The 13,187-nt window shown below is 39.2% G+C and overlaps 1 protein-coding gene and 2 non-coding genes across 3 annotated transcripts in view; 1 reads left to right on the top strand and 2 right to left on the bottom strand.

Moving 5' to 3' along the window:
- The window catches only part of vapal (VAMP (vesicle-associated membrane protein)-associated protein A, like), a 29,573-nt gene extending 24,056 nt beyond the window's left edge, over window positions 1-5,517 (top strand). Inside the window, exons 5-6 of the mRNA XM_072440698.1 lie at window positions 2,836-2,997; window positions 3,338-5,517. Of these exons, the coding sequence (XP_072296799.1) occupies window positions 2,836-2,997; window positions 3,338-3,499 (324 nt within the window). The 3' untranslated portion in view covers window positions 3,500-5,517. The remainder of the gene's footprint in view (window positions 1-2,835; window positions 2,998-3,337) is intronic.
- A 2,212-nt stretch (window positions 5,518-7,729) lies between these two features.
- On the bottom strand, window positions 7,730-7,801 carry trnae-cuc (transfer RNA glutamic acid (anticodon CUC)). The gene has a single exon. It is a non-coding gene; the product is annotated as a tRNA-Glu (tRNA).
- A 1,844-nt stretch (window positions 7,802-9,645) lies between these two features.
- trnae-cuc (transfer RNA glutamic acid (anticodon CUC)) lies at window positions 9,646-9,717 on the bottom strand. The gene has a single exon. It is a non-coding gene; the product is annotated as a tRNA-Glu (tRNA).
- Window positions 9,718-13,187: the final 3,470 nt, after the last annotated feature.

A 13,187-nucleotide genomic window follows, 5' to 3' on the forward strand; every position in this document is an offset into this window, starting at 1 on the left:
TCTTAACGCCGTTTTATCGTCACAGTTCGAGTCATTCTTTGTGTTTAGTTGGTCTCCCTTTACGCCGCTGCTTTTCCCCCGTGTATTTATTATTTTCATCCACGTCGTGCAGTAAAAAATGAAGGAAAAGGACGTCGTGATGGAGCGATATCGTCAGTTAAACTCTTTAAAGTGTTTGTTTTGTGGCTGCGTCAGTTTGAATGTCGTTATATCAAAGTTTGACCAGAGTTTCATGAGGTTTATCCTTGGAAAGTGAAACTACAGTTATAGTTTTAACTCATTATCACCAAAGTTTACAGTTCTTTACATCTTCAGTCCAGTGTTTCCACAGCTCGGGGTCTCGATTACAAAGCGTACGTATAAAAATGTTGCATACGTGAGTTTCTGTGTTAAGTTTGAGACGTACAAAAAGAAAATTTGACTTAGAAATGAGCCAAAAATGGTTTGAAATGTGCCCAAAACTCTATGTGCTGTGAGGGATTCATAAATGAGGCAGAAGGTGATCTGAGCCAAATGAAAGGCGTTTGTACGTACGTTTTTAGTGACAATTCCACGTAAAGTTTAATAAATGAGACTCCTGCTCTGTTTTCTAACATTTATCTACAGTTTGGATTCATAATGTTGATGGATTCTGAGCGTTACAGGGAAAGCACTGACAGTATTTGTGGCGTTTGAGGTAAAACTGTGTCAAAACGGACATTGACTGACGACACGACTTAGTTTAGCTGCTATTTTTAGCATTATTCTGGAATCATTCTTTGTTTTATTAAGAATTTATCTTGCCACTTTGTTTTTGCAGAGTTTATTATTTATTTTTTGGTCATTTGTCTTTTATTTTGCCCAGTGTTAACATTATTTCTGCTAATTTAGTTAATGAATGTGCAGTAAAATGCATCTTTGTTACAGTGTATTGTTGTACTGCCTAACACTGTGGCCTTTGGATATGTTTTAACCTGTTACCATCCACCTATTTTCGCCCTGTGCACAATGGTTGGACATACCCAAATGGCATTGCTTATTAAAAGAGGATCTTATGTTCCACATGCAAGTGTGATGCATCATTAGAAAGCTTAGGCCTTCTAGTTTCTGCAGATGTGCACATGAACACTGTCAGGGCTTCAGAACTTGCACTACAGAGGCCCAAACATAAACAAAACATCCTTTTTTAGTCTCGCCTGAATATTGTCCATTTGTAATGGTCCTGAGCATGACATACTTCATTGTGTGCATATGCTGTTCACTGTACATGATGTTCATCTTGTTGACAGCAACTGTGTAAAGTTTCAGATCTCTAGGAACAGGCATTTTGGTGCTGTTGACCTTTTTGTATCAAAAAGTATATTCGGAACAAGTGATCCAAATATGTGCCAACTGTGCCAAACTGCTTTATTACAATTTTAGCTCCTCTATGATCATAAAACATACATTTTGATGTTTTGTAGGCCACTAATAGCAATTATAACAGCTAAAAAAAATATATGTGAAAATGTGTAAATATGAGTTTACCCATGAATTTCCCATATAGAGGTTAAAAAAAAAAAAAAATTATAAAATTTTTATTTTATTTTTGTATTGGTATAATAATACATATATCTAACAAAATGCACGTCCAAAAGGCTAATAAACTCAGAAAACGTTATGCGCAAAATCCTGCCGAGAAATCTGGCTCTTTACAGCCTTCCCGGAGCCTTACGCACGATAATACAGAAGATTCTGTGTCAATGAGCCCTTTGTCCCGCCTATCAGGACAAAGGTCTCCTTATTGGCTAGAATAATATGTCACTCAGAGTCTCCTGCGTGCCTGTTAGCAGAAGCTAAGGGCTAAAAACAAAGATGGACGCGCGCTTCGGAAGCGCCGCATTTTTTTCCTCCGGAGGCTGTAGCAAACAAACCCGGTGACAGAAAAATTCGTGGATGGTCTCATTCTGTAGGAAACAGTCTAAGGAAGAGATCGATGTCAAACACTATCTTATAGGTCAAACAGGTCATTTGTTATGGACGGAGAAATGCGCCGGACAAGCGCATTCTCGTCCGGCGAGAAACGAAGAAAAGTTTGTTTACTTGACAATATCTCAAAATCGGATAACTTCAGGAAAAATACAAGTGGATATTGTTTTTCAATGGTTCCTTACGGACAGACTGAGTACAAGGATGTACAGAATTAAAGCCGTTTCGTCCGTCATAAACAGCAAACAGGACATGCGTTTGTAAAAGTTGAGACTTTCTCACAAACTATTGGCAATTGCTTCTTGGGGCATATTATTCAATGTAAATCAATGACATATTTGTTTTGTTGAGAAAATAAGCTTTAAAATGATGTATAACTTGCTGGTATTGACCACGGAAATAAAAGTGATGATGTAAGAGAATATTTGAGATATAGAAAATGTTCGCCGGCGGACAGGTGGGTGGTAACAGGTTAAATTAGTTTTCTGGACAAATCACCACTAGATCGTCCTTTAAAGGTCCAAACCACAGACTTGGTGGAATCACATGTCAATTGTTCACTCAAAACATCACTCAAACTGTCATTTTAGTGTCAGTTTTCACCTTTTTAGATGGAAATTTTGCAGTTTTACTCGCAATGTTCCGCAAAATGGCATAAAACTTTGCAAACTTCATGGAGACGAGCACATTTTAAGATATTCCTTTATTGTCCAGACATGGGGAAATTTCATAACATAATATTTTGGCAATAAAAACAATCCGGGCAAATCGATGACATTGTCACGAGCCGAGCAGGTTTTGAACTGACACAAAGCGGGTTTCTCTCCGTCTGTTCAAACCCTTTCATTCGTCGCTCTCTTGACGTTTCCCGCTTGTGCCTCTCGACAGAACGACATAGAAACGATCAAAGCGTCTCCGGCGGTGAACTCGGTGAAGGCGGAGCCGGCGGCGGCGTCCGGGGACGAGGCGGAGGTCAAGAAGGTCCAGGAGAAGTACAAGAGATTACAGCAAGAGAACGGCAAGCTTGGAGATGAGATACGGCAACTAAAGGTGCGTCTGCCAGTGCTTATTTTAATTTAATTTATGGGCCGGTAATTTATGGGCTTGGGCTGGTTTATTTATTGTATTTATTGTATTTATTTTATCTATTTTATTTATTTTATTTGTTTTATTTTAACTATTTTTGAACGTTTGGGCTGGTTTTGTGATTATTATTATTCTTTTTTATATATTTATTTTAATTACATTTTTGTCTAATTTAATTCATGCATTTTTGATCGTTTGGGCTGGTTTTGTCATTTTTATTTTTTGTGCGGATACTTGTTTTTCACGATCGCTAACGCGCTCTTTCGCTAACGAACCGAACATCGTCTTGTCCTCTTGTCTTCAGGAGGAAAACGTGAGGATGAGGAAGCTGCCGCGCACGGACCACATGAGCTCCAACTCCAGCGGGCTCCTGGCCAGAGAAGCGGGCGTGGCCTCTCTGCCCTCGCTCTTTGTCGTCATCGCCGCCATCTTCATCGGCTTTTTCTTGGGGAAGTTCGTCTTGTAAAAAGCGACGGCGGCGACGGCAACGACGACGGCGCGTCTCCCTCCCCCCCTCCCCCGAACGTCGAGAAAACCTTCCGGAAAAAGAAAAACGGGCTCAACACCACGACGACTAACACGCCCTTGGGTTGACTTTTACCATATCATTTGGTCTTAGCGATTCGGCGACACGTTGTACAGCGTCATTCGAAAGTTGTCTTTTTTACTCTGCTCTCTCACGGTTAAAGAAATCACACAACGAGTCTGAGGAAGTCAACGCTCTATATTTAGGTTTGTCTTTGTTTCTGTTTGGTTTCTTTTGGATGGATGATTCTGCTGACCGCGGATGGCGATGGACATTGTTGAAAGCGGCTGCGCGAGAGCGACTCCCGTTGGCGCGATCGGAAAAACGAGCATCTTAGAACGCCGATGAATGAACGGATGAATGGTTTTCCTCGGTTTTTAATAGGATACGGAATGTCGGGCGTCTTGTACATGTTGTTTTAAAAATCCTTTTAGACGCGCAAGGAAAATGTACGTCTTGGAACGAGCGTTTTTTGAAGCGGGGATTCGGCCCGTCGCACGAAAACGCCCGGTTCGTTCTGGCTCTCTGAAGTGCGGTCGGGCGAATTTGACCGTCATTGTCGCTCAAATGAATCGATGCGCGGTGGACGGCGAGTTATTGACGGGCGAACTGTGATAACGGGTTAAAAACGTGTACGTGAACTCGTGTAAATGCGACGTGCGCTGAAGGATTCTTCTCCGTGCTCAAAGGTTGGCGTTTTTGTCCGGAAGGCGACGATCGAAGGTTGAGGAACTTTATCGTCGTGATTCATTCATTTCAATGTAGAAAAGCTGCTCTGTCTCCCACTGTTCAACGACGACGAGCGCAAACACACACTTTAGGAGTTGAATTGTACCAAAAAGCAGACGCAAAGACCATGATAAGTTGTCCAACAGTCCAAATTTGTCCGCCAACGGTAGCTTCGGGCTAAATGCTACTGCGATGCTAGCGCCGCCTGCTGTATTTTAACATCTACAGAACCTTACGGTGATTTTTCCGAGGTCGATAACATCGGTCTCGACTCAACTTGAATCGGTCGTGCTTGAAATGCGCTTAAGTCGCCAGGAAACGTCTTGAAATGGGGGTGGTAAAAGTCACGTTTCCCCTCGAATCAACGGTCGCCGGGGGTTTCGCTCATAAAACGTGACGTGGGATTCTTACTTAAACTTTACTTCCATTTCTCCCGATTTAAGTGAGAATCTCGTGTCAGACGCGTACGTAACGGTTTCGTTCAGCGCTCTACGGCTGCAACGACTAATATATGAACCAAGACTAGTCGAGGATAATGAATAAATACATTTGTAGTTTCATTATTGTTGTTACCTGGACGACTCAAACGCACAAGAAAAGACCTTTTCATAACGAAAATGGAGGTTTTATCGACTCAAACTGTCATAAAAACATTAAAGTACTTCTGGTTTTCATCAATAATACACTTTATATATAATCTCCATCTCAAAGCCTCCAATTGACACAGTTTAATTGGTCGATAATGTTAAAACGGTGGTTGGCGACGCCCTCCAACGCACAGTTTATAAATACATAGAAATATTGCGCGTGTTTGAAGACGTGAATCTTCGAATCTCCCGTTCCGTTCGAGCACTTCCTGGTTTCACCGAGCCAGAACCGGCCGGCGTTGTCGGGGGGCGGAGCCAACCCGGCGTCGTGGAGGGCGGAGCCGTTTTGCCTCCATCTTGTTCGACTTGTGCTTTCTACACGTCTTGAATGTTCAGGTCCAGCTGGGGATATATAGGTGCCTCTCTTGTACATTTGTTTTCTCCTTCCTGACCACACGATGCAGACTTTATATATATATATATATATATATATATATTATTATTATATTATTATTATTATTATTATACAAATCCTATATTCCTTCTGAGGCGGTTATTGACTGAACTAAAGGTCTCCATTCTTACAATCCTGTCCCATGGTATTAAGCATTGAAGAAATAAAAATGAAAAATGTGGTTTTGATACCAGCCTTTTTTCCTGTGTCTTATTTTGAAACGTGATGTTGTCGTTGCCAACGGATACGACAACTACAGCGACCGACGCTGCTACTGCGACCGCCGCTACTGCGACCGCTACTATTACTTTAACCGTATATTTCTCACAGGAAAATGAAGTTTTGCAACAAGGTAAAGCATAAAACGGAGTAATTGATGCACAAAGATTGCTACTATAAACTTGAGATATTTACAAAAATCTGCGGTTTTCAAAATAAATTAAATATTCTGAGAAGTTTGAAGTGATTTGAGTTTCAAGTCGTCGTACATAAAATACTGCTTGGATTTTTCCCATTTATATAATATTTAATGATTCTTTAAGGTGAAACACTGCAGGAAAAGCTATTTTATTGTTTTTTCAATTTTCTCAACGTGAAGGAAACGACTAAATGCACCAGAGCTGCTCCTAATTAGTCTTTATTTAATTAAATCCACTTCAAACAGAGATTTCTCTGGGACTTTGACTTCAAAAGTTTGTTTTGTTAAAGATGGTATGGACGATTTTTTTCAGCAAATTCTTGATCATATTTCCTCGTGGCGTGGATAAATCATTTGTCCTGCCACGTATCAATCATAAAACGCACCTATCGCTCACCTGCAGCCGCGTCAGGCTCGTCCCCACGTTTCCGCGTGCCTAAGCGCATGGATCTATCATAATATAGTTCCCTCGGTGTACGGGGCAAAATGAAGACGGAGAAAGACAGTTCGAGCTGACGCAGAAGTGGACAGAAATCTACGGGAGACGAGAGATGCGATGCGCTCCGTTGTGCTAATAAACAAACACACGTGTGTGTTGTATCAGTCCGCACGGGGGAGTGCGCATGCGCACTTCCGCCTACGTTCTCAAATCGCCGAAAAATCGTCCATACCGCCTTTAAAATGCATTTTCCTCCCACAGAGACATAAAGATCAGGCCTTAAAGCAGCTCCTAAACTCACCAAACGACCATTTTGACAGATCGAACTGAAGGATTTGTTCATGTCTTATTCTAAGTCTGATTTATAAAAGTTCAAGTCTGAAAAAATCTGGCGAGAATTTTAATATTTAGTATTTTGTTCAGTTGTATCCATCATAAATCCCCCTGTAATTATTTTCATATCAAACATGTCAACGAAATGAAGTACGAAATGGAAACCCGGCTCCATTTTTCAGATTTAAATTAATATAATATTAAATATAAATTTAAGAAAATGAATAAATAAAAATAAATAGTAAAAATAAATAAAAAGTTGATATAAATAAATACGTCCCAAATTTCGGCTGTTTTTCACTCATAAAACGTTTTATTTCTAAATGAAAACTTGACCTTAAAAAATTGTGATGTATATTTTGTCTTACATTGTGTGAGCAAACAAGAAGTTCCAAATTTATATATTTTTTAATTTGTTCTTGTAAAATTAAACATTGAACATGAAACTGCAAAGTAGTCACATGGAGTCTTTACAAACTGAGTTGAACAGAATGAACTTCTTTCTGACAGATCTGGAGCTGGTTCAGGATCATTTAGAGGTTTAGACGGAAGTTTGAGCCTTTAAATTTATCAGAATATTTCAAAATCTGAACAGGAACAAAAACATTTTCAATTTACACCTGAATCAGATCTAAATGTTAAGTTTTCAGTCAAGTTTTTACATTTTGTGGCTTGAAATGTCTTTTTCTATCACAAAGAATTAAAAGAAACAATGTATTTTATCTTCACAAAAGTATAATTTGTGTATAATACATTTATAAATACAATGAAAACCAACGTGAGGTCAACGTTTCTGAATATTTGTCCAGTAAAACAAAAAAATCTGGATTTTGCCTTTTTCAATAAATGCTAAATGTCTTATTCTAATCCAATCTATAATATAATAATCTATTAAATAAACACAGTATGTGAAATATGGCTGTAAATGTGCATATCTGTTCTTCTGTATCTACCTCTGTATCTTCCTGGTTGCACCAATGAAATTTCCCCATGTGGGACAATAAAGGAATATCTTATCTTATCTTATCTTAAACCAGGCTCTGATGTCACTTTCATGCCAGAACCACCTCCATTGTTCATATTTCTTTTAATATTCTGTTCATTTCAGTTTCTCCTTTGACATAACTTCACTTTTGCCTCTAGTTTCCTCACGACTGATTCTGAGATATTTAAAATAAACTGTGATTAATCATGTTCTTTAAAAGGTCAGTTCCCTGACCGGGAATCGAACCCGGGCCGCGGCGGTGAGAGCGCCGAATCCTAACCACTAGACCACCAGGGAGCTCTGCAGTGGTCACACAGAGGTCAGACCTCACACGTGAAGCTGCATCACAGTGAGCAGCTCAAAGTACCACCAGGAGGCGCTGTGCTGGATTTAGCCCCCAGTAGCCAAGATGGCCGCCCATTCAAGTGGCGCATGTCGCCAGTTAGCCTTTAGCTCTCCGGGGAACGCGGCCCGGAAGTTACGCAGGTATGCGTACCATGTGATCGTGCTGACCAATCAGAGAGAGTTACTAGAGCAGCGCACAGCCCAGTGTGAGATAAAGCCAAATATTAAACAACTGGTTTTAAGAAAAGTGAAGGATTTGAACTGAAGAAAGTGAACTTTCCCAACACTAACTGTGTCACACTAATGTGACTGAACACTGTGGTGGCAAAAATCTCTCGATAAGACAAAGAAGCAAGTTGTCTCGTTTCAAAAGTAAACAGTTTAATCTTGTGGCTGAATCAGAAAGAAACTCGTGTGGACTCGGCCATTCTCATGGAAGGCCGAGTCCACGCGTCTGTCTCTTGCCTGCTTCGCAAAATGTGTCTCTCCCAAGTTCCTCCTGTCCCACCTCTGTCCCCTTCCTTTAATCACAGATGGTCACATGACCATTCCACATTTACAATTCACAAGCAGGTCTTAGAGGACATAGATGCAAATGGGACAGGCAAAAGGACAACCAGAGAATACAGGGTTTACATTTACATTTTGACTGCCGACAGCTTAGAGAACAGGCTCGTCCTGGACACCCGTGGTTCCTTTAATTCGATTGGGAAGGCAGGAAGTTTACCGGCTCTGAAGAACAAAGCAGCTGATTGCTCTGGTGTGAGGGTGTCCAGACATGTAGATGTCAGGCTGTGACTTTGGGCATCACAAAAATGAATTGAATTGAATTAGAATCGAATCGAAATTGAAACCAGGCAGAGGGCCAGATTCTTATTATTATTTTTCCATAACAACACAAACTAACTTCACTACATGAATAATGTGTCACTAAGATCAGCTTAAACTATGAAAATATTGAGCTCATATTGAGTTTGAGCAGAAACATGTCTGTGATATGAACATTTCATGTCATAAATCACATCAAAAGTCCATGTTCCTGTTGCTGCTGCTGCTGCTGAACATGGACTCAGTCTTTCACCTGCTCTCACAACTATTACCAGGCTGTAAAAAGATAATTTATTTCATATATTTGTTATTGTTTTATTTTGTACATAATATTTGGCCCACGATTTGACAAAATAACTACAGAGAACTACTATTTTGTTATAAAGTCAAATACAATATTTTTCAGTTCCAAATACCTCTGACTAAATGTTTATCTCTGTAGATCAACTCTGAAGTTGTGATGACATAAACTGAAGCACATGTTGGTGAAATTACACTTGTTTTTCTAAATACATTTCAGTTTATGAGAACAAACGTTTTAATTGATCCAGTAATTGCTTCAAAACAGCGTAGGCTTTAAAAAGCTATTTATTTCTTATATTTTTAATAGTTTTATGTTTTACGTTATGTTCGGCCTGCGACCCAGCCTGAGCGTCCAAATTAATCAGGTTCCTGTTGTTATTGTTGTTATTGTTGTTCTTGTTGTTACTTTTGTCTGATTAACTTTGCACATAAAGACTAAAGTATCCATGAGGGACACGAGACAGAGTAATAACACAGATTTAATGATAAATATATCTAAATATACTTTTCGTGTGTATTGCAGTATTATTAATATGTAAACAATAGTCAGGTTACTTCATTTGGTCTTTTCCACTTTGACCTCAGATGCCCTCCCTGACATATCTCTGTTTATCTGGAGCTGATTCTGATTAAACTGTGATTGTTCATGTTCTTCAAAAGGTCAGTTCCCTGACCGGGAATCGAACCCGGGCCGCGGCGGTGAGAGCGCCGAATCCTAACCACTAGACCACCAGGGAGCTCTGCAGAGGTCACACAGAGGTCAGAGCTGCGTGTCACTGCCGTGACTGGGGTTCGATTCCCGGTAAATATCACGGTTCAATGTTGTAAAGCTGAATTCTTCTCCAGAATCTGGTCTTGTTCCTGGAGTCGCTCGCGTCACAAAGACAAATATTTCAAACACACACGACGTAAAGTATCACAAGTACACAAAGTATTTGATCCGATAATGAGAGCAGATCAGTAGAAAAGGTTTAAACTTTGGCTCCAACAACAAATGAGATCGATTCCCTTTTTTGTAAACATCATTTTCTGACTTTCGTGTTTGAAATAAGATCCATTCAAACAGAAGTGACAGAAGTCCTTCTGCAGAAGTTTCATATTTCACCTCCACTCCACTCATGTTTTGATGAAGTGGAAACTCTTCAGTCGAGTCCCGTTTCACCGCCGCTGAGTCGTGTGGAAAACACAAAGAGTTTAAATGTGCAGTAAAGTGCGTTTGAGTCTCTTCAACGTCCTGTCTTGAATCTGTGGTTTGGTTCTGGTCCAGTTCTGAGTGAAACGAGGATCTTGAACACAACACGACGTTCCACCGTTTATACTCGAGTAACACGACACAAATATTACACTGAGGAAATATTCAAACTGGACTGAGCTTGGTGCACAGAGTCTCTCGGCTGGTTCACCGCCAAAACTGCAGAGACATAAAGATCAGGCCTTAAAGCAGCTCCTAAACTCACCCAACTCACCATTTTGTGCTTAACACGATTTTGACGGATCGAACTGAAGGATCTGTTCATGTTTAATTCTAAGTCTGATTTATTCAAGTTTAAGTCTAAAGAAATGAGGTGTTAATTCAATCAGATCATCATAAGTCCCCCTGAAATATTGATTTATCAAACATGTCAACAAAATGTACAGATGCTCTGTTCATGTTTCAGATTTAAATGTCCCAAATAAATATAAATAAAATATAAATATAATAAAATGAATAAATATAAATAAAATACAAATATAATAAAATGAATAAATATAAATAAAATACAAATATAATAAAATAAATAAATAAATAGTAAACATAAATAAATATGTCCCAAATTTCTGCTTTTTTTCTTGTTTCACTCATAAAACGTCTTATTTCTAAATTAAAACATGACCTTCAAAAATTGTGATGTATATTTTGTCTTACATTTGTGTGAGTAAATGTCACGAGAAGTTCCAAATTTATATATTTTTTCCTTCGTCTCGCCTTAAACAAACAAAAGTCCTGGAAACTAATATTAAAGCAGAAGATGAAAGTTTCCAGTTTGTTCTTGTAAAATTAAACATTGAACATGAAACTGCAAAGTAGTCACATGGAGTCTTTACAAACTGAGTTGAACAGAATGAACTTCTTTCTGACAGATCTGGAGCTGGTTCAGGATCATTTAGAGGTTTAGACGGAAGTTTGAGCCTTTAATTTAAATTTATCAGAATATTTCAAAATCTGAACAGGAACAAAAACATTTTCAATTTACACCTGAATCAGATCTAAATGTTAAGTTTTCAGTCAAGTTTTTACATTTTGTGGCTTGAAATGTCTTTTTCTATCACAAAGAATTAAAAGAAACAATGTATTTTATCTTCACAAAAGTATAATTTGTGTATAATACATTTATAAATACAATGAAAACCAACGTGAGGTCAACGTTTCTGAATATTTGTCCAGTAAAACAAAAAAATCTGGATTTTGCCTTTTTCAATAAATGCTAAATGTCTTATTCTAATCCAATCTATAATATAATAATCTATTAAATAAACACAGTATGTGAAATATGGCTGTAAATGTGCATAAACCAGGCTCTGATGTCACTTTCATGCCAGAACCACCTCCATTGTTCATATTTCTTTTAATATTCTGTTCATTTCAGTTTCTCCTTTGACATAACTTCACTTTTGCCTCTAGTTTCCTCCATTTCCACACGACTAAAACCTTCTCTACAGATATTATAATACAATATTATAATATTATATTATAATATTTTAATATTATATTATAATAGATTATTATATTATAATGTTTAAAGTCATGATCCCGACATCGGGTCTCTGTCCCAAAGACTGTCCCAGAGACTGTCCCAAAGACTGTCCCAAAGACTGTCCCAGAGACTGTCCCAAAGACTGTCCCAAAGACTGTCCCAGAGACTGTCCCAAAGACTGTCCCAGAGACTGTCCCAAAGACTGTCCCAAAGACTGTCCCAGAGACTGTCCCAGAGACTGTCCCAAAGACTGTCCCAGAGACTGTCCCAAAGACTGTCCCAAAGACTGTCCCAGAGACTGTCCCAGAGACTGTCCCAAAGACTGTCCCAGAGACTGTCCCAAAGACTGTCCCAAAGACTGTCCCAGAGACTGTCCCAGAGACTGTCCCAAAGACTGTCCCAAAGACTGTCCCAGAGACTGTCCCAGAGACTGTCCCAAAGACTGTCCCAAAGACTGTTCCAGAGACTGTCCCAAAGACTGTCCCAGAGACTGTCCCAAAACGACACTCGAGGCCTTGAATCTGAGGAAAACTGAAACGCTGGTCGTGATTGGTCGGTTTGTGAAACGGCAGCTGCAAAAGTTGATTAAAACTGACACTTTTTGATTGTTTGTTTTAACTGTGCAAGATCCTGAAATATACTCTTCTTTTATGATGGAAAATGTGCTGGTCCTTGTTGTTCCTGTTGTTCCTGTTGTTCCTGTTGTTCTTGTTGTTCTTGTTGTTCTTGTTGTTATTGTTGTTATTGTTCTTGTTGTTGTTCTTGTTATTGTTGTTACTTTTGTCTGATTAACTTTGCACATAAAGACTAAAATATCCATGAGGGACACGAGACGGAGTAATTACACCGATTTATAGAGAAATATATCTAAATATACTTTTCGTGTGTATTGCTGTATTATTAATAGCAGTGGTGGGCCGTCAGGACCAGCAAGGCCTTCTCTGATGGCCTAAACATAATCAGAATATGATTAAAATATATATATTTTCTCTCAAATATGTATGACATTATTCCCCAGAGTAAGAGTTTTACTCTTCATTTCATGTCTTTCCTCTTGTTGCTTCTGCCCCAGGTTCAGATTTGGAGGCTGGTCTTATGTTAGATCTTTTATCCAATCATATTCAGCCGTCATGTGTTGCCAGGATCTAAAACCTGCCTCAGGCCTTCAGACTCAACAGAGCTGGTGCTTGTAGCTTATAGTGAATGGAAATGAAAATGATGTGTCAACCAATCAGCTTCAGAGTTGGCTTTTGTACGTCTGCTGCTGTTGCTCAGGAGCAGCAGCAGGTGCAGCAGGTGCACGTCTTTTGATTGGATCACCAAGATTGAGAAGCAGGTTTTATGGGCGGGGCTATGCGAAACCTCAGAAACTCTGAACGAGGAAACTGGATGTGACAGACACATGAATCCTGTATTACTAAACTGTTTTTACAACCCACAACGTGGAAGGAGGACAATATATCGATTTGGTC

The sequence above is a fragment of the Eucyclogobius newberryi genome, unplaced genomic scaffold (assembly GCF_026437365.1).
Source record: "Eucyclogobius newberryi isolate DKJ021-1_F unplaced genomic scaffold, fEucNew1.0.hap1 SCAF_12, whole genome shotgun sequence".
NCBI lineage: Eukaryota > Metazoa > Chordata > Actinopteri > Gobiiformes > Gobiidae > Eucyclogobius > Eucyclogobius newberryi.